Source organism: Ochotona princeps, chromosome 23 (genome assembly GCF_030435755.1).
Source record: "Ochotona princeps isolate mOchPri1 chromosome 23, mOchPri1.hap1, whole genome shotgun sequence".
In the NCBI taxonomy this organism is placed as follows: Eukaryota; Metazoa; Chordata; class Mammalia; order Lagomorpha; family Ochotonidae; genus Ochotona; species Ochotona princeps.
In genome coordinates, this window is record NC_080854.1 from 18,892,907 (window position 1) to 18,912,208 (window position 19,302).

General features: G+C 39.8%; 1 protein-coding gene across 1 annotated transcript in view; it reads right to left on the reverse strand.

The window, feature by feature from the left end:
- Positions 1 to 19,061, reverse strand: part of C7 (complement C7) — a 47,387-nt gene extending 28,326 nt beyond the window's left edge. The window contains exons 1-6 of the mRNA XM_058680042.1: positions 18,843 to 19,061; positions 13,388 to 13,443; positions 9,937 to 10,012; positions 7,048 to 7,189; positions 5,101 to 5,248; positions 3,298 to 3,436 (exon numbers count right to left, since the gene is read on the reverse strand). Of these exons, the coding sequence (XP_058536025.1) occupies positions 3,298 to 3,436; positions 5,101 to 5,248; positions 7,048 to 7,189; positions 9,937 to 10,012; positions 13,388 to 13,443; positions 18,843 to 18,848 (567 nt within the window). The 5' untranslated portion in view covers positions 18,849 to 19,061. The remainder of the gene's footprint in view (positions 1 to 3,297; positions 3,437 to 5,100; positions 5,249 to 7,047; positions 7,190 to 9,936; positions 10,013 to 13,387; positions 13,444 to 18,842) is intronic.
- Positions 19,062 to 19,302: the final 241 nt, after the last annotated feature.

A 19,302-nucleotide genomic window follows, 5' to 3' on the forward strand; every position in this document is an offset into this window, starting at 1 on the left:
TGCAAGCTTCTTGTTTTTATTTGTTTATTTATTTTGCGATAAGGATATCCCATGGACTCTTTGAGGAGCACTCTTTGTGAATATCAAATTTTCTGCATTGAAGTAAATCTATCCTCCAGTTTCAATTTTTATGACGCTTTTGAAGCTCCCTCACAGTATTCACCATGTAGAATTTAGAACCTAAAAAGGCATTAAATGCAATACATGGGCTGAGTTAAATGTAAGTGAAACGTAAAAGCTTCCGAGAACCGATGCGCTAGATGCACTCTGCGCTGATCTGGTGGCTTGGATTAAGTCAGGTGAACTTCTCCAAGTCTGTGTCTAGATGTATGGATGCCACAGTACACATTCAAAAATCAGTAGCTACTATTATTGTAAAGAACATTTAACTTTTAATTTCATATTTCAAAAGTTTAAAATGTGAGGATGGCACTGTGGAGAAGCACGGTAAGCTCCTGTTTGGGATGCCAGAATTCCGTTTCTGAGTGCCTGTTTGAATTTCAGTTGCTCTGCTTCCAAACTCAGCTCTCTGTCCATGTTCCTGGAAAAGCAGGAGAAGCTAGCCCAAGAGTTTGGGCCCCTGCCACCTTTACGGAAGACCAGATGGAGTTAGCTTGCCCAACCTTGGCTGTTGTGATCTACTCAGGAATGAGTCAGCAGGTGAATGGTCTCATCTACTATGTATCTATCATCTATCTACACTGTCTCTTCCTCTCTCTCATCATTTCAAATAAATAAGTAAATACTTTTAAATAAATTCATGAATGTTACTGATTTATTGAAAGTTGGGGAATTTGTGAGCTTGTTATTTATAATTGAAGCAGTTTATTAGAAAAGACTGATTTTACATAAATAAAAGACCCTTTTATCTGAAAATCCTAGTAGTCTTAAATTGAAAATTTGGGACTAACAGATAAGGAAAGCTGAACTGGATATTTGGGGCATTCTAGGGGAATATGGGAGGAAAGAACTGAGAAAGGACCTTAGCAGAGGACACAAAGAAAGCAATTAACACAAGATGATACCAGAAACTTCATTTGGTTAAAGCTGTAGAACAATGCTAAGTTGCAGGACGCCAACTGACGTTGTTAAAGTGTGTTTTCTCTAGCGCAACAAAAGATATCTCCTCTTTTCTCCCTCAACATCTTCAGACCCCTAAGCCAATAACCATTTTGCATGAGTATATTTTGTATTGAAATAGAGAAACTAGATGAGCTGTATATTAAAGGAAAGGAAGCATTTGAGAGGCAGAAGCCTGGAGCCAGAGGCGGCCTGAGATCATAAGCAAAATGAGAAAAGTCAGGCCATACCGTACTAACACAGGCAAGGGTGTGGGGCAGATGGTGTTTTTCCACACTGCTGACAAGGGTCTCAACAGATACTTCCATTTGGGAACTCGACCTTATAAAGGTTAGCAAACGCATATCCTACAAAGAGCAGGGTAACCTAAGAAACTGTGGCTCATGTGTGTGACACCCCTGCGCAAGAATGCGCAAGGCATTTTCATAAGAAAAATGGACAAAGTAATAAAAATGTCATCTGTATCAGCATGAACAAATCTCAGATCTACAATTTTTGAGTCAAAAAGAAATAATATAAGAATATACCTTTCGGGCCCGGCGGCGTGGCCTAGCGGCTAAAGTCCTCGCCTTGAATGCCCCGGGATCCCATATGGGCACCGGTTCTAATCCCGGCTGCTCCACTTCCCATCCAGCTCCCTGCTTGTGGCCTGGGGAAGCAGTTGAGGACGGCCCAAGGCCTTGGGACCCTGCACCCACGTGGGAGACCCGGAAGAGGTTCCAGGTTCCCGGCATTGGATCGGCGCGCACCGGCCCATTGCAGCTCACTTGGGGAGTGAATCATCGGACGGAAGATCTTCCTCTCTGTCTCTCCTCCTCTCTGTATATCCGGCTTTCCAATGATAATAAAATCTTTAAAAAAAAAAAAAAAAAAAAAAAAAAAAGAATATACCTTTCTATTTCTATAAATGGAAAAAAATCAGAAAAACTGAAACACAAATTTTTCTTTAGGGACAGAGACACACAGAGAATAAATATGTTTCTATGTGAAACAAGAAACTGACTCTTACAAAGTTTTAAATGACTGACCCAGGAGTGCATATATCAGAAACATTTAACCTCAGTTGTTGATGCCTGTGCATGTGCAGACAGCATGTCCAGACGCACATGGGAGACATGACAGCCAGTTCATCTAGGCCAGCTGGGGACGTCAACTGCCTCAGTAGAGGACGGAAAACAAATCAGGTTGGACACTCTCCTGGCCCAGCTTTGCAGCATGTCCCTGGGTCTGCAGATGTACTAAGGTGGACTTGGTCAGTCATGGAGCAATGACATCAACAACTTCTCAGAACTATCAAAACCACTCAAGTAACACCCTTGGAATGCTCTATCCCATACTGGGGTCTCTAAGCTGTCATCAAATGGCCACCCCCAAATCCCTGAGTGCTGATGTGGTTTGAAAGCAAGGATCAGCCTTTTCCCCTTCCCCCTCTTTGTGAACACAGAGAAAAAAAAAAAACATTTAAAGCACCCACTTTCTTCCATGCCTCCACCCTCCCCACTCTAATCAGAGGCCCACACAGACATGCATTCCTCTCAATTATGCATTCCTCTCAATTTTGCATTCCTCTCAATTATGTGGACAATATTAAAAATAAAATTAAAAACTAAGTAAATTTAAAAAGAGGCATGTAGATGTGTCAGCTTGAACGACACAAATTGTGATCCCTTATCCTGTACCTAACAGTTAAAGAATATGTATTTTTTATATAAGAAACATTTATTTATCTGAAAAACAGAGTTAGAGAGAAAGCGGGGAGTGGGGAAAGAGAGAGAGAAAAGGAGACAGGGAGAGAGAAGGAGAATCAATTTTCCACCCACTGGTTCACTCTCCAAAAGGTAGCAAAGGCTGGGGCTAGGCTACCTGAAGCCAGGACCAAGGAAATTCTCCCAGGTTTCCCACATGGGTGGAGAGGCCCAATCATTTGGGAGCATCTTCCACAGTTTCCATAGACATATTATAAGGGAGCTGGGTAAGATGTAGTTCAGCCTGGACACAAACTAACTCCTATATAGATGCTGGTATTGCAGGTGACAGCTTAACTTACTACAGCACAACAGGCCTGAGTATGTATTTGTTGAACCCACATGAAACATTTATAAAAACTGGTCACATATTGGCACATTAATAAATTCTCCACAAATAGCAAAATGCTCACATCATATAAATAGCAATCTCTCACAACTCACTGATTAAATGTGAGCAAGATATAAGTACCTGGAATGTGTAGGAGAGGATATTTCCACTCAGTCTGTAGTACTGTTTTCCATCACCACTAAACACCTTTCTACACTGACCACCGAAGCTTTTGGTATTGATGATTTTTCTGGTAAATTGGCCAGTGAGTGCATTATAACTGTTGGAAGAAAGAAAAGGAAATGTATATGTATGGGCTGGAGGTAGTGGTGGAAAGGCAGTTAAAAACCAGATACAGCAGTTGCTGAAAGAAATCATCATTAGAGAACTCTGGGCACTCTTAAAGCACAGTAAAGCACTTCCTTTGAGAACAGCATTCTAATGCATACAATGCATTATCCATGTTCGCTGCTTGGTATAATAGCTAGAAATAACAACTGGAAACTTCAACAGGCTTCAGCCTACAAACACATTTGGGAAACATGCAGCCCTGTTGTATCTATGGCAACAGCTAGTTTCCAGTTGAATCTGTACATAAAACCAATATGATTAAGGTTACTCTTGAGAAGAGCTCTCTGCAGCCAATTTCAACTAATTGCCCTTGGTATACTGAATTTTACACTCCATATCTCATTCAGTTCCTCTGCTAATAAATACTAAAACGCTATCAAAAAATCACACCATCTATCACTCTTCAACAGATTATTTTTAAGGATTTATTTTTATTGGAAAGTTAGATATACAGAGAGGAGGAGAAACAGAGGAGGAGAGATTTTTGGTTCACTGATCAACTCCCCAAGCAGCCACAATGGCTGGAGCTAATCTGATCTGAAGCCAGGAGCTTGGAGCTTCTTCCCTATCTCCCAAGCAGGTGCAGGGTCCCACGATTTTGGGCCGTCCTCAACTGCTTTCCCAGGCGACACGCAGGGAGCTAGATGAGAGGCAGGGCCACTGGGATTAGAACTGGCACCCATATGGGACCCCAGGCATGCAAGGCGAGGACTTTGGCCACGAGGCTACCACCCTGGGGCCCAAATAGATTATTTTTAAACTGGGCACTCAGCATTGTGGCATAGTAGGTAAAGCCACCACCTGTGACACTGGCATCCCATATGAGTGGCAGTTGGAGACCCAGCTACTTCACTTTTGATCTAGCTCCTGTTAATGTGAGTGGGAAAGCACTGGAGGATGGCCCAAGTGAGAGACACAGAAGCTTCTGGCTCTTGGCTCTGGAGAGGGAACCAGCAGTGGTGAGATCTCTCTCTCTCTCTCTCTCTCTCTCTCTCTGTCTCTTTGCTTTTCTCTCACTCTCTTTAATTCTTTCAAATGAATAAATAAATCTTTCTTTAAAAAAAAATGGAACTCTTAAGTCAGATAATCCCTGAAAGTTCCTCCGATTTTGGTTTTTTGTTGTTTGTTTATTTTTGGAAAGGCACACCAGGATTTTCCCCAAGTTCATCTGGCAATGAAGGTTTCAGCTAATTCTGGCAGTCTCATTTCAACCTGGGCTTTACAAAACCATTGTTTCCTCCTTTCCCTCCCTGTTCTCATTCTGCTATCTCTTTATTTTCTTGAGTAGCTCTACATTCTCCCTCCTTCTTCTCCTTCTTCATTAGACTCTCCGATTTCCTCCTCATGGAGCACCCAACTGTCCAGGTTTACCTGGATACAGGATATTCAGTGCCAAACTCAGGACTTCCCCAGGACAATCTTACCGCATACATCCACAGATACACAGCTGTGGATTTTATTAATTACTTTGGAATGTGGCAAAGAGCTCTAAGCCACTAGGTGATTTGTTGTTAGACTTACTGGACTATAAGATAAAATAATACTAAGAATTATAAACCACCAATTTACGCAGGCGGCTGCCCAGCACCTTACCCCTCTCCAGTAAGTTCTATGTTGGGGGGAGGCTTATCAATGTCACAAGATGGTCTGCCTCCTGAGTCCTCACATTTGTCTTCATCAGCACTATCCTCTTCACAGTCAGGATCCCCGTTGCAAACCAACGATTTGCTGATGCACTGACCTGAGCACAAGAAGAGCCCCATGCAGATAAAAAAAAAAAAAGAAGCAGAGAAATTTATAGAATCAAAATTGCTTTATCCCCCATTTCCAATACTGCCCAAATGTGAAACAGAGATAAATCCTCAGAAGGTCTAGGAAGAGACAAGCAACTATTTTGGTCTCCATTGTACAGCACGCTAGAGTTGATTCTTACCTTGTCCAAAATTGAAAACAGAAGGGCAGTTGAAAATTCCAGGCTCTCACCCACAATCATCCCATAGTTTGTCCAAATACTCCAAAATCACACTAGGCCAGCTATTAGGAATGGAGATTACACTTCTGTTCTCCAGTTTTTTAATTCCTTTCTATAATCACTAAAGTTGTGCTTCCCTTGATGACTTAGATTCATAAACTTTGAAATAATTAGGTAAAAAGTTCAAAATCATGTATATCCTTGGTATACTATTCTATTTAAGACTGGGTATTAAGATATAAATATACATAAAATGTACATAAAAGTGGTCTTTTCCAGATTCACATGCTTTACAGTTGAACAGGAAAGATACAGTTCATCATAATTCAGCAATATGATTTTTATGATATCATAAGCCCAGAATTCCAAGAAAGCTCCTGCCTGTCTCCTCAGCATCATATCCAGCCATTCTCACAGGAGCCTGCTATATACTGCCATCCTATTGGGAGGCTTGCAGGAATGAAATACCAGGCTTTCTCTAATCTCTAATGATCCTGCCTTTCTTAAAGGCTATTCCTCCTTCAGTTACTACAATGCTTGCCCTTCCTCTGTGTCTTCACATCATGCGTTATCAACTGTCCCCAGAGTATGCAACAGGTACCCCACTGTACTGTCACCTGATGCAATGCAGCAAAGATTGTTGAGCATCTGTTAAGTATTTCAGATGCCAAAATGAAAAAAAACATAGTCTTTATCTTCAAGAAACTCACACTCTAGTAAGGGAAGCATTCAGGCCAACAATAACCAGGATGACAGATGGTATAAGACACATAGAGGAAGGCAGAGAAGTGATTTGCCAGGATCTTCTATCAGTTGGGGATTTAGGAATGCTTCCCAGAGCAGATGTCATCTGATCTGGATTTTGAAACCAGGCTAGGAGGTTGACAGGCATTGTTGAGGAGCACGTCCAATGCAGGGATTATTTTCATTCTATTCTGGCCATTAAACTCATATTTTTGAGGTAAAAAATGTATGTTTCATTTATCTATGTCCACAATCCTCAACACTGTATGATACATTGTGATATAATATTTAATTATATTATATAAATGTGTCATAACAAAAATAATAAACATATACTAAAATTGTTAAATTAATCTGACTGCAGAAATATAAACTAGTCAATAGGTTAATTAACACTCAATGTCCAGGCCATTCACCTCATGCATGCAGGTGATATGTCTTGCTCCTTGCTTGGCTAACTTAAGCTGCTTTATTTGTAGATGCAATAATTTGAGCAGTAACATTCTTTGCTTTCAGCCTTGGTGTAAAAATCAGACTCACTCTTCATCTCCAACAAAAAACAGTATCAAGAACTGTGTGGTCTATCAACAGTCATAATTTCTATTCAAAGAGGCAATATCATTCTCATTTTTATTATCAGACGTGTTTGAAACAATGATGGCTGAGTATGTAATTAATTCACCAATAAAAACTTCTAATACTGAGGATAGATTAATTTATAGGCCAATATGAATCCAATGAAATTCAACAAATACACACCGAGTAAGTTAAATGAACAGTATTTGAGTTTACTCTTCATGCTGTGCTCCTGGAAAACAAATTACCTGAAAAACATCTGAAACGGTCTCCACATCCCTCCTCCGTTGGACATCCCCGGGTAGGCTCACAAGGTTGGGTTTCGAAAGCATCTCCAGTACAAGGATGGCCCCCATACTGCCCATAGACAGCAAGTGGCCGCCTGCGAGTCTAAACACAAAACAGGTGGTACCTTGCTATGTGTCTCCAATTCCCTTTATCTGAGTAACACAATTCAAGAGCAATCTGTACAATTTGAGAAACAGCATCTGGGCATCTACTCTGGTGTTCTACAGAAGAAAAAGCTTCAAAATCAACTCATCTACTTGGGTTCAATGTCACTTGGGTTATCATAGACAGAGAGTGAGCTCCAAACCATACATTTGTTTCTAGGTTAAATTTTTAAAAATTGTTTTTAGTGAGTTATGAAGAAAAAGACCTGAAAGAGTCATGCTCAGTTGAGTAGACACATAGCAGATACGTTACCATTCAGATTAATGCTTTTACTCCAAGCTATGTGTGAAGAGCTAATTAAGGAAAGGTAGAAAGAACTTTGCTGAGAGTGGGTGAGAAGAATGAGAAGGAATGTTAAGCTGAATGAAGTCAAGGAAACCTTTAGAAAATTGGTGGCAATTAATTTGAGTTGAACCTTAAGCCTTCCTCAGGAAGACAAGGCAAAGGAAAAAAGAGATTTTACGGGGCAATTTTACAATGCAGAAGTCAAGCATATCAAAATATATAAATATATATTTTGGATATATATATACAAAGTAGTTCAAAAGTAAGGTCACATCCATGATGAGATTTTTGAGACTATCAAAAACATTGACCGCTGTAGTAGAACACACTTAAAAAAATGAATCTGTGGAAGAATATAGGAAAATTGAGAAACGCAAGCTAAACAAAAATTTATTACTAGTCTGTTTTAAAATTCATTTAACCCTCCTTTTATAGACATAAAAATCCACAATATCCTTTTCTTCCCCATTGGCAATCAAAGGTACATTCTCAGACTTCTTCTGTACTCACCTCTTCTCGATTACTAAAAGGGAAACATGTCTGAGCTTTCCAAGGATTTAAACCATGAACAAAGATTCACAGAGAAGAGTACACATACAAGCTAATGTTGACTGTATTCATCCGTTCTAAATAGGGTTTGTTTGGAACAAGGGGCCATGGTCATGAAATCTGAATTCCGAGTATGTTTACATCAGCCACAGGTTAGCCGTCTGTAGGTTTCATGTCTTTACCGACAGCCCCAGAGGAAAATGACTGGGAAGTGCAAACTGCTGAAGCTCCTTGCTTTGATTTTTTTTTTTTTTTTTTTTTTTTTTTTTTTTTTTGGTCTTTAATTGAGGAAGACAACTTCTAACACGGCTTATCAACATGTCCTTCCCTGAAGTTCCTAAGCAGGTTGGGGTGTTTGCACAGGTAATACTTTCCCCTGCACAGCACCACCGTGCCCCTGACAGCTGGTACTCTCAGTAGCCTCACTCTACCTGTCAGATTCTGATCTTCTGACCCCTTTTTCATTTGCACTTGTCTTCGACTGAGCAAAAACTTTGTTTTCTAATATAGAGGTGTATCTATCGCATGATGACCTTCATTCAAAAGGAAAAAATTACTTCTGAAAAATATCTTCTAACTCTCTAATTCTAATTAATGTTCCTTCTTACTTATCATTTATACAATGTCTTAAGCACTTGTTTTTCTTTGACTTACACCTCATTTTTTTTATGTTCCTGGTTACCTGTAACTAGAATTATCTGTAATATTTGCTAGAAGCCAAATTCATCATTTCTGTGACTTGTTTTAAAACATTATGCATGTAGGTGATAAATAAATGTTTTATAAAAATGACAATCATGATTATGTTTAAAAACAGGAATTATTTTCTACAACATGATTCTAAATGTATCTTATCTAAATTTGATCCCTTTATACATGTTTAAATATTAATGTTTAAGAACTTTAGAGCAAACATGCTTTTAAGAATCTATCTTAAGTATATTATGAGAAGACAGATATTCAATCACAAAAATATTCATAAAGTTTGTTTTTAATAATAGAAGCAAAATGAACCAAAATGTCAAATAGTAGAAAAGTGGATAAACAAGACAGGTATATTCATATAATGGAACATAATACAGTCTGTTAGACTAAAATAATAGAACATAAACATGCATGTTAATATACATAAGTAATATGTAAAATATAATCCTATCTTTAAAATTTGTAAGCACATAAAAAATAAGCTTAAGGAAAAAAATACTAAGATGCTGCTACATCTCCTTATTAATGGTGAGATTCTGAATCATGCTCTTCCCAATTTTTCTATATTTTGTCCAATGAAAAATTTCTAGTAAAGAAAAACTGGCATTTCCAGCAGCACTCCATAATATCTCAGATCAAGTCTCTTGTTTGCATTACATTAGGGTATTACACTTGAAAACTGCAAAACATTTGATTTGATATTGATAGTTGACTATATGTGAAGTAAAACAAAGCAGCTATTTTACTAATTTACTGGAGTTTTCTTGGAGTGAGAAAACCTGAATCCAGCAACTACAAAATGAACTTTGAATTATGTACTACTTTCATCTCATGCTTCACTATTTCTCTAACAAGGGGTTGCCTCTGTTTTTGGTCTATGTACATTTCTAGGCAACAGTAAGATTTATAAAAGTCCTTCAAAAAACACGATGGAAAAACAGAAGGAAAATGAAAATCTTTGAAGAAAAATAAATACAGGAATGACTACCATATTCAAGTATTTCACATTTTTTCTCATTTCAAAATCACTTACATAATTTTCCAGAAATATTAACATGAATTAGTGAACATTCAGAAGTTAATATCATTGTGAAAAAGCCCATGTTCCCTGTGCATGTAAATAATCAAATTCAAAGTTTTGTTACCTGCGTCTTGGTACAGCCACTGCACTCTGACCAAGAGCCATACGAACCCCACTGGCAATTGATGGGAGAAGAGGCACTGTCACAGTGGCAAATTGCCCATCACAAAGCAGGTGCACAAATAAGTGAGGGACATGCAAAGAACAGTCAAGACAAAGAATAGTTAAAAACTCTTTCAGGCTTTTTCCAAAGAGATAACTGAAAGTATCCCAAAATACATAAAAATGGGGTAACTCATTTTCTTAAAGGGTTAACATTTATTCAAGATCTGTTACAAACTACATGCTATGAAGACACTAGAGTATAGCAATAATAAGAGACATGACACTGACTTGATAGAGGAAAAGACAGATATAAAAAATCATAATGCAACACATGCAATTTGATAGATTTCATAACAGGACTGTGAACTATATCATATGATACGGAAACATGGATAAGGGAGCATTTGGAGTTGGCAGGCCAGGGGAGAACATAGAGGAGGAAGGTGTTATGGCCTTTGAGAGGTTGTGAATGATAAGTTGAAAAGAATCCAAAAACAACTGAGAGATAGCAGCTCTAATAAGACCCCATGGGAATTGGGAAGCTAAAAACCAGTAGAAGGCAACTGGTTAAAAATTTAAAGTGTTCTCCCAGTTCATTTAGACCACTTCTCAAGCACACACCCATGTGGGGCAGTCTGAGCTCAGACAATTCCACTGATATAAAATGCATGTGAAAAATGGAGAGTTGATTTACACAATGCTCAACTCCTAGCCAAGTCATAGAGGAGTCATCTAAGACAAGAAGTAATCTACCTAAAACAAGGTCCCACAAGAAGTAAAGAGCCAAGACTCCTGGTTTCTGGATTTGTAGCACATTGGTAGGCTAGGAGACATCCAGGGTCAAGATGATAAAGATTGTCAGGTCACTCCAATCTGGTTCTGTAGTGTGTGTTTGCCTGGGCGAGTTTATGGAACCAGCCTTGCTAGTTTGAAGTTTTCGAAAGGCACCAATGTTACAAAAACCTGAGTACTTTTAATGCAGAAATACTCATTAAGCTGATCGTGACTTACCTTGTTTGTGTCCCAGGGAAAGGTTTCTCCAGTAAGAGCTTTAGGACAAAGAAACTCACTAGGCTTTTCCTTCCCTGTGTTCCCATACCACCCTTACCGGCCTCTCCTGGAGCCCTTAGGACCTGGAATTGCAGTGAATTCTCTCACAATCTGAATTACTCAGCAGACCCAGTACCATCTTGCTCCTATCCCAAGTACCCAGCATGCAGAACTTGGCACACATTCCCATAGTTTTAGCAAATACTTGGTCTCATTAATACAACAGTGAAAGCAGACGAGACGGTGGAACAGGGATGTTGACTTTTTGAGGAGTTTCGAAAGTCAAGAAAACTATTTTTTAGAAACTCCTGATTGTTAGGATCCAGACAACGTTTTCTAAGGGTTACATTTAAAGATCAAATACCGGACTGAGGTAGACATCTGACGTGCCTGCATCCCATATCACTGTGCCTGGTTGTGGTCCTAGCTACTCTGCTTCCCGTCACTGCTGCTCACATAAGAGCTTCAGGCTGAATTCTAGGCTTCTGGTTTTAGCCTGAACCCAGTCCTATCTATTGTGAGCATTTGGGAAGTAAACCATTTGATGAAATATTCTCAATATCTCTGTCTCTCTCTGTCCCTCTCCTTCTCCCTCTCTCTCTCTCTTCTACCCACTCCATGCCTTTCAAATAAAGTAAAATTTAATACTTTAAAAAATACTGCTTTGGAACATACAGATCTGTTTTAAGCCTCTGAATTACAGGTAAAATCGTGGGATAGGACACAGACCTGGAATTATTTTTAATATACAGCTTTCTTCCTTACAAGGAACAACGATAATATGATAAAACTAAAATCAATAAACAAAGTCATAATAATAAAACACATACTTTGTTGCATTGACCTAGTCAGCCATTGTGCTGTCCGTGCTATAAGGATGCCCTGTAGCTGGTTTCCAGTATCAGGACCTTTCAGTGAACCTCAGTTCTACTCAAGGAAGTATCAGCTATTGGTCAGGAAACAACCACCAGTCCTTGAAAAGCAGGAAGCTTCCACTGGTTTGCATGAGGGCCAGGTGTGAGATGGGCAGAATCAGGCTGGACCACAGCACGCATTGGTTCATGTAGAAGACAGGGCTAGAAACAGAACTGATCCAGCAATTGTAACCACCAGCATTATGCATAAGCCGATTGGGGCAACGGACTGTGCTGGACCCTGTACTGGCACACACACACACACACGCACACAAGAATCAGGTCTGGGATCACCTCAGACAAAGTTTCTTGGGGGATTCCTCTAACTGAATTGCTTATCTCAGAACCCCAACCATGAAGATACATGCAGGTTCCATGGTCTGACCATGGAGTGCATGTGTCCAAGCTGAGCCTCCTCAGAGGCTCAGACAGAGCAGTGGGCAGCATATCCAGGTGCACATGGAGGATATGGCAGTGCATTGAAATCTGCAGGACATCTGGTACCACAACAGAGGATGGAGGACAGAACAAATCGATCATCTACCCCAGCCATGTGTTGGCAGTGAAAATCTGGGCAAATAGAGACTCTGCGGTGAACTATGTCAGCCAGTGGATTCATCATGCTTGGCTTGGCAAGATTGGCAGAAATACAGAACTGTTGAATTATCAAAACCACTTGAGCAGTGTCCTCAGAATATGACTTACATCGGGGACCCTGGGATGCATGGGAGGCTGGGTAGGGCTTTTCCTCTTATCTCTCCCCTTACCCCAGATGAAGAAAAAAATTAATGTGGAAACAATGGTCTTACCCACTTGCCTGTAGTCCTTGAGCTTTTGTGCCCTAATCAACTATGAAAAGATCATCAAATAAAATAGTAATTATAAAAAAAGAAAAGGGGGGAGCTTTAGGTCTTAGGGCCATGACAGAGTCACTAACCTCCCCTTCCACTTTTTGCGTTTCTCTACATTTAGATCCATCTCAGGGTGGCAGCAAGTGTGCCAAGTTATTGCTCCTCCTTAACCAATATTTGAGCTTGTTGATCATTATGAGATGTTCTTCAATTTTCAGTAAGTTATTCTTTGATTTTCAATGTGACTGATGTTTTAACTTGACTCAATGCATTCACCTACCCAATAAGGACAGTGTAAAATCCATAACCAAACTTGGGCTTGTGGCATGACCAACTCAGGCAACTGATTGCTTCCGAGTTTAAATCTTCAATTTGTCTTACCAAATAAACTTTGAGTTTTCAACAAGACTCTTACTGTTTTCTTCAGTTAACAGTTACCATTGCATTTTCTAAAAATATGGAAAGGCAAAATACATTGAAGAAATAAACATGCTGAAGCTGCAATGTAAAAATCCAGGCCATATCAAAGGATTTCCTTCAAATGATTTCAAAAAGAGTTTTAAATGGTTTTCACACAGAATACAAAAACTCTCACCTTGAAAAACTTTCAAATTCTCCCATAAATCCCATCAAAATGAATAAGCTGACTGCCTGCAGAAGAAAAAATAAAGTGTTAATTTGTCTTGTATTTGTTTAATAAGGTGAAAACTAATACATTCATGAAAGTCAAGAATTGTGAGTAGGCAGTACAAAGAATAAAAGAATCATAGAGAAGGTCAAATGATTCTGCTTTTATGTTTCTTTTTTAGAAGTTTCATGGTTCCTCAAAAAATTAAAAATAGAAAAAGATTAAAAATGAACATATAATCCAGTAATCCTCCTTACTGTGTATATAGGAAATAAAGTGAGTATGTTAAAGAGATCTCACTCCCATGTTCACGGTAGCCAAGACATGGAATCAACATGTGTTCATCAAAAGATGAAGAGATTAAAAGTAGAATGGGTTAAAATTATGTCTCGCGGGCCCGGCGGCGTGGCCTAGTGGCTAAAGTCCTCGCCTTGAAAGCCCCAGGATCCCATATGGGGGCCGGTTCTAATCCCGGCAGCTCCACTTCCCATCCAGCTCCCTGCTTGTGGCCTGGGAAAGCAGTGGAGGACGGCCCAAGGCATTGGGACACTGCACCCGCGTGGGAGACCCGGAAGAGGTTCCAGGTTCCCGGCATCGGATCGGCACAGCACCGGCCCGTTTCGGCTCACTTGGGGAGTGAATCATGGGATGGAAGATTTTCCTCTCTGTCTCTCCTCCTCTGTGTATATCTGGCTGTAATAAAATGAATAAATCTTTAAAAAAATATAAAAATAAAATAAAATTATGTCTCGCAAATAATAATGAAAAGAAGGGAAAGAAGTAAGGGGATTGAAGGAAGGAAAGGAGGAGGGGTCTGAAAAGTATGCTTATCTACTTAGAAGTGTATCCATGAAATACATGAAATCTGTTCTCTTTGAATTAATAAACACTTCAATGTACATAAAAATAAATGTATATAAAAATAAATGTGGTATATAAATATAGATACATGTAGAGTAGTTAGACAGCTGTAACTAGAGGTCCCCAGGCTAGGAAACCTGCCATTCAGCGGAAGTAAAACTGCCTGTTATCTGGAGCCAGAGGGACAGTTGTGGACAGCTCTTTCTGCCCCACGGATAACCCCACCATCAAATACACCATCACACATCCTGTCTGAACATTAAAACTACTCCTCTGCTCTTGGATGCTTTTCAAAGGGAAGGAGTAGGCAAAATTCCTCCACTTTAATACCACTGTGCCACCTCTCCAAGTGCCTTCTGCCTACTTCAACATCAGAGCAGGAAGAGTGACAGGCAAAGGGGTCAAAAAGGACCTTGCTTGACTGATCCAGTTGGAGTCTGGTGATGGTAAACCAGGGCAAGTTAGATATCAGCATGCCAATTTGTTACCTCTCACAATGTTTTGTGCTCTATGGCACAAATGATTTATCCTTTGGGTCTTCATTTCTGACCCTCTCTAGCACCTGTTTCCTCTGAATCTTTCCATACTGATGCCATCTGTTGGGACGGCTGCATCTAGTCAGCCTTTGGGTGAGATGCCCTGACAACCCAAATCTGGCTCCTTTCCAGCGGGCCACATCTGGTTTGTGGATCACCTGCACACGTTCTCGCCCTGACCAAATGTTGAATGCCCAGATTGCAACCAACACTGCTCTAAGGGTAAGCCTGTGTGTTCTAATGCTCTCACGCATGTAGAGCACGTGATTCTCCAGATGTCCCACGCTTCCGGAACACAATCCAGCTTCGCATTCCTGAATGCAGGGCCAGTCTAATGGTCACCAGGTAGACTTGGTGGCTTCTCTAATATCACACAGAATGCTCAATAACTCACTCTAAAATGCGAGAATCCTCTAGCTGCCTCCTCACGTGCACTTAGCTCAAGTACACACATTCCTGCCACCCACATGGGAGACTTGAATGGAGTTCTGCGTTCTTGGCTTCCGCATGACCTAGGGCTTACTGTTGTTGGCATTAGGGTAGTGAACGGACAAATACAAAAGCAATCTCTCCCTCTCTTTGCTTTCCTTTATTCTCTCTCTCTCTCTCTCCTCTCTCTCTGTTTCACCTGTGTCTGTTCTGTCTCTACTCCCAAATAAAATAAAAATAAAATTTAAAATTTTTAATTTAAAAAATATGGAAATCCTGAATATTTACCTTAGCCTATGACTCTCAATCGAAATGAGCATCATGAAATAAGTTATTATTGGCATCATTTTTTATGGTTACCATGGTTACTGGAGGAGGGTGGAATTTGCTTCCAACCCAACCCAGAACGAATGGCAGAATTCTGGCAGACCCATCAGGCTGGGAAACCAGTGTTGCACCAATGAGGGGCACAAAACTATATCTCCCCATCAAATAAGGGCCAAGGTGACCGCTGTTCTGACTTCTGCATCAGGGGGAGTTTAAAAGATCCCTGCAAATCTCTTCCTGGCTCTTCTTTCTTATAGTCCTCTCCCTCATATATATCTTCCTGCTACATGGGGAAGGGAAGCCCATGACCATGGTTCCCTGGACTAAATTATTTTTATACATTCGGCTGAGTTATTCTTTCCTTGGTGGTCAGCGAATCTCACCATTTTTACATGAATTTTAAAAGAATCTCAACAAAATTTTTAAAAATCCACTTTGAACTATAAGTGCCTTTGTCACCATGCACATGTTCCTTATCATAACCCATCTCAATTGGCTCAGTGCAAGGCCAATTCTGTTCACTAGTCATGAAACTCACTGACCAAAAGGATTTTTTTTGAAACTTTGCTAGCTGATTCTCTGAAAAGGAAGCAGTTGCTCTTCCTTGCCACTGAGTGGAAGGATGGGGGACAGGCGGAGGGGGCACCTTATCAAATGGACAACACAGAGAGATGAAACACAAATAGAAATCAAAGCATGAAACACACATCTCTAAGGCAACTGTAAGAAATAGCTTAGTAGAGAAGGTATGAAACTCTTGTACTGTATCAATGTATGTAACATGGAGCTGTGTTTTCCATGAATCTCTTTTCCCAGCACTGAGTAGGCAATGGCTCTAGCTCGTTCCTTTAGTGAATTCCAGCTCCAGTCCTGATCACAGACTTCACTGGGTTTGACCACATCCTGACACTCTGTGAATCACTCCTCAGGCCCACAAACCTCAAGCTCAGCTCAGTCCTGGGAGTGAGAATCCATGGCTGGCCTACAGCCAGCTCAGATAGAAGCCCCTTGGCTCTGAAGTCCTTCTCAAATAACCCAAACTTAAGTTGTTGCCTATCCTGGAGATACAGAAAGAATCAAAATGGGTAAACTTATGTGGAAGGATGACAGGAGGTTGAGATAAAAAGATTATGTCCCTTGGAAAGCCCCAATATGGAAAGCTGTTCTTTGGTCTTCATAACCCAAAGTTTTTTCAAGTTTCCTTCTTCAAAGCAGTCACAACCGCATGTGCTTCAGGCTTACTGCAAAAACATGAACATCTATTCAAACATAGATAGGAACTATGCAGCGAACTGGAATGAAAGAATCCCTTTGTTTGTTGACACTCTATCAACCAATTAAAAGATAAAAGCATGCTTATTATCACAGCAGTAAAATGTCATAATAACCAATGACTGTGAACACATTTTTAAGCACAAAGCAATTATTAAGATGTCTCATCATAAAAAAAAAAATTAAGGAAGCTGATTGACAGTTAACACAAACATTTGGAGAAAGCATGTTAGCTAGAAGACTTCAGGAAAAACATCAATCTTTTCGAGTTAACATATATTCTAAATTTTTAAATCAAAATATAAGGTAAGGGGCCCAGTGCAACAACCTAGTGGCTAAAGTCCTTATCTTGCACATGCCAGAATCCCTTATGGGCGCGGTTCATATCCCAGAAGTCCCTCTTCCCTTTCAGCTCCCTGCTTGTGGCCTGGGAAAGCAGTAGAGGATGGCCCAAAACCTTGGAACCCTGCACCCACATGGGAGACCCAGAAGAGCTCCTGGCTCCTGGCTTCAGATTGGCTCAGCTCCAGCCGTTGCGGCCACTTGAGAAGTGAATCATCAGATGGAAGATCTTCCTCTCTGTCTCTCCTCTTCTCTGTATATCTGCCTTTCCAATAAAAATAAATAAATCTTTAAAAAGATAAAAGTCTTTTCAAAAATACAAGCTGAAGTAATATAAATTAGATTATATCATAAGTCTAAACTGTAAGGCTGAATGGTATTCAAAGGTCATAACATTAAACAACTGAGCTGTGAAATTTGTGTTTAATTTTAATTACTCAGTTCCACATAATGTATGAGTTATTTAAGATTCATTCTTCTTGGTCTCGACACGATAGCACAGTGTCTATAGCCCTTGACTTGCAAGCATCGGGGTCCCATAGGGTACTGATTCATATCCTGGGTGCTCCACTTCACTTCCAGCTTCCTGCTTGTGGCATGGGAAAATAGTAGAGGAAGACCCAAAGCCTTGGGATCCTGCACCTGCATGAGAAACCCAGAAGAAGCTCCTGGCTTAGGATCAGCTCAACTCTGGCCACTGGGGTCACTTGGGGAGTGAATCAGTGGATGGAAGATCTTTCTCTCTGCCTATCCTTCTCTGTGTAAATCTGAATTTCCAACAAAAGTAAATAAATATTAAAAAAAAAAAAAGATTCATTCCTCATTCCTCCTTTAAACCCATTGGTAAGTGGGCACAGATTCAGTCCTGCAAATGTATAGCCCAGGCACCTCAGAAGCAATCCAGCAGCTGGTAGGCTGCCAAATTATTTTTCCAGCATAATAATGCAACATTTTTTAGGTTTAAATATCAAAATTTATAAGAACAAAATGATAATAACAATTTCAATTTATTTTTGCTTCTGAAATATTCCATCTATAATAGTGATAGATTGTATAAATCTTTTGCCTTCCTATGATAGTGATGTGTTTAAGCTTTTCTTTGGTTGAAGAGCTTTTTTTTTTTTTTTTGGCTTAACATCTGGCCATTTCACAATGGGCCATTTATCCTTAGTAAACCTTTCATTTCCTCCTACCTACTTGAATTGTCTGTTTTCACAGTCCTGACCCTTTCACTCAGGATTCAAAATTCTAAATTTCCTTGTGGCAAACTTCGCTTTTCTATAAAACCCTGAAATAGGAAATTCATATTGCTTGACCCTAAATCACAACAAATAAAGAAAACAAAATAAAACAAAAAATCTTGGAGGAAATATTTATATAAGAAATAACAACAGCACACTTGTAAATCCTTATGTATTTCTTAGGACTTTCAGAAACATTGTCTCTAACTCTTTATCCCAAGCCCTTTATAGCTATAATTTGGTTACAAACTAAGTCACTTTGGATAAACCCACTGTTGAATATATTTAAATAAAAATACATAAGTCAGTCTCAGATCTTGTATATTTTTCCATGCCTCTGTCCTTCCATGAAAGATTAAGCATTACCACCCTTTCAGATAGTTTCATTTTAAAGGAATGAAGTTATTCCCTTACCTTCATGTTTAAGCAAACACTCCCGGGCAGAAGAAAGAACGGAATTTTCCTCTGTAAGTCTTGAAGAAGTTTATAAGAACAGGAAGAGCCCAGCAGGCAGCCTCCTTCTCCACCTCCCTCTGCCCTGGGTTATCTTGGCACTCACATATGGAGCAACTGATCCTTAGATGCAGCCTCTGCCCCAACCAGATTCCTCAGGGACATCAGGGTCTCTTCCCCCAACCTTTGTATTTAACCTTTGTCTTGGAGCCAGATGTTTCTTATCAAAGACAAGGGCCTTAGCCACAGACAGCTAGAACTCACTGGAAGCTAAAGATATGTTTCTGCAAAAAAAAAAAAAACATATCTACAAATCAGGACAGCTAGCAAATGTTCTTGGCTCAATGTTTCAGTGATTTTCTTCCAAAAAAGACTCTATCAAGCAAGGAGTGAGCCTGCTTCCTATTTCCATCCACTGAAT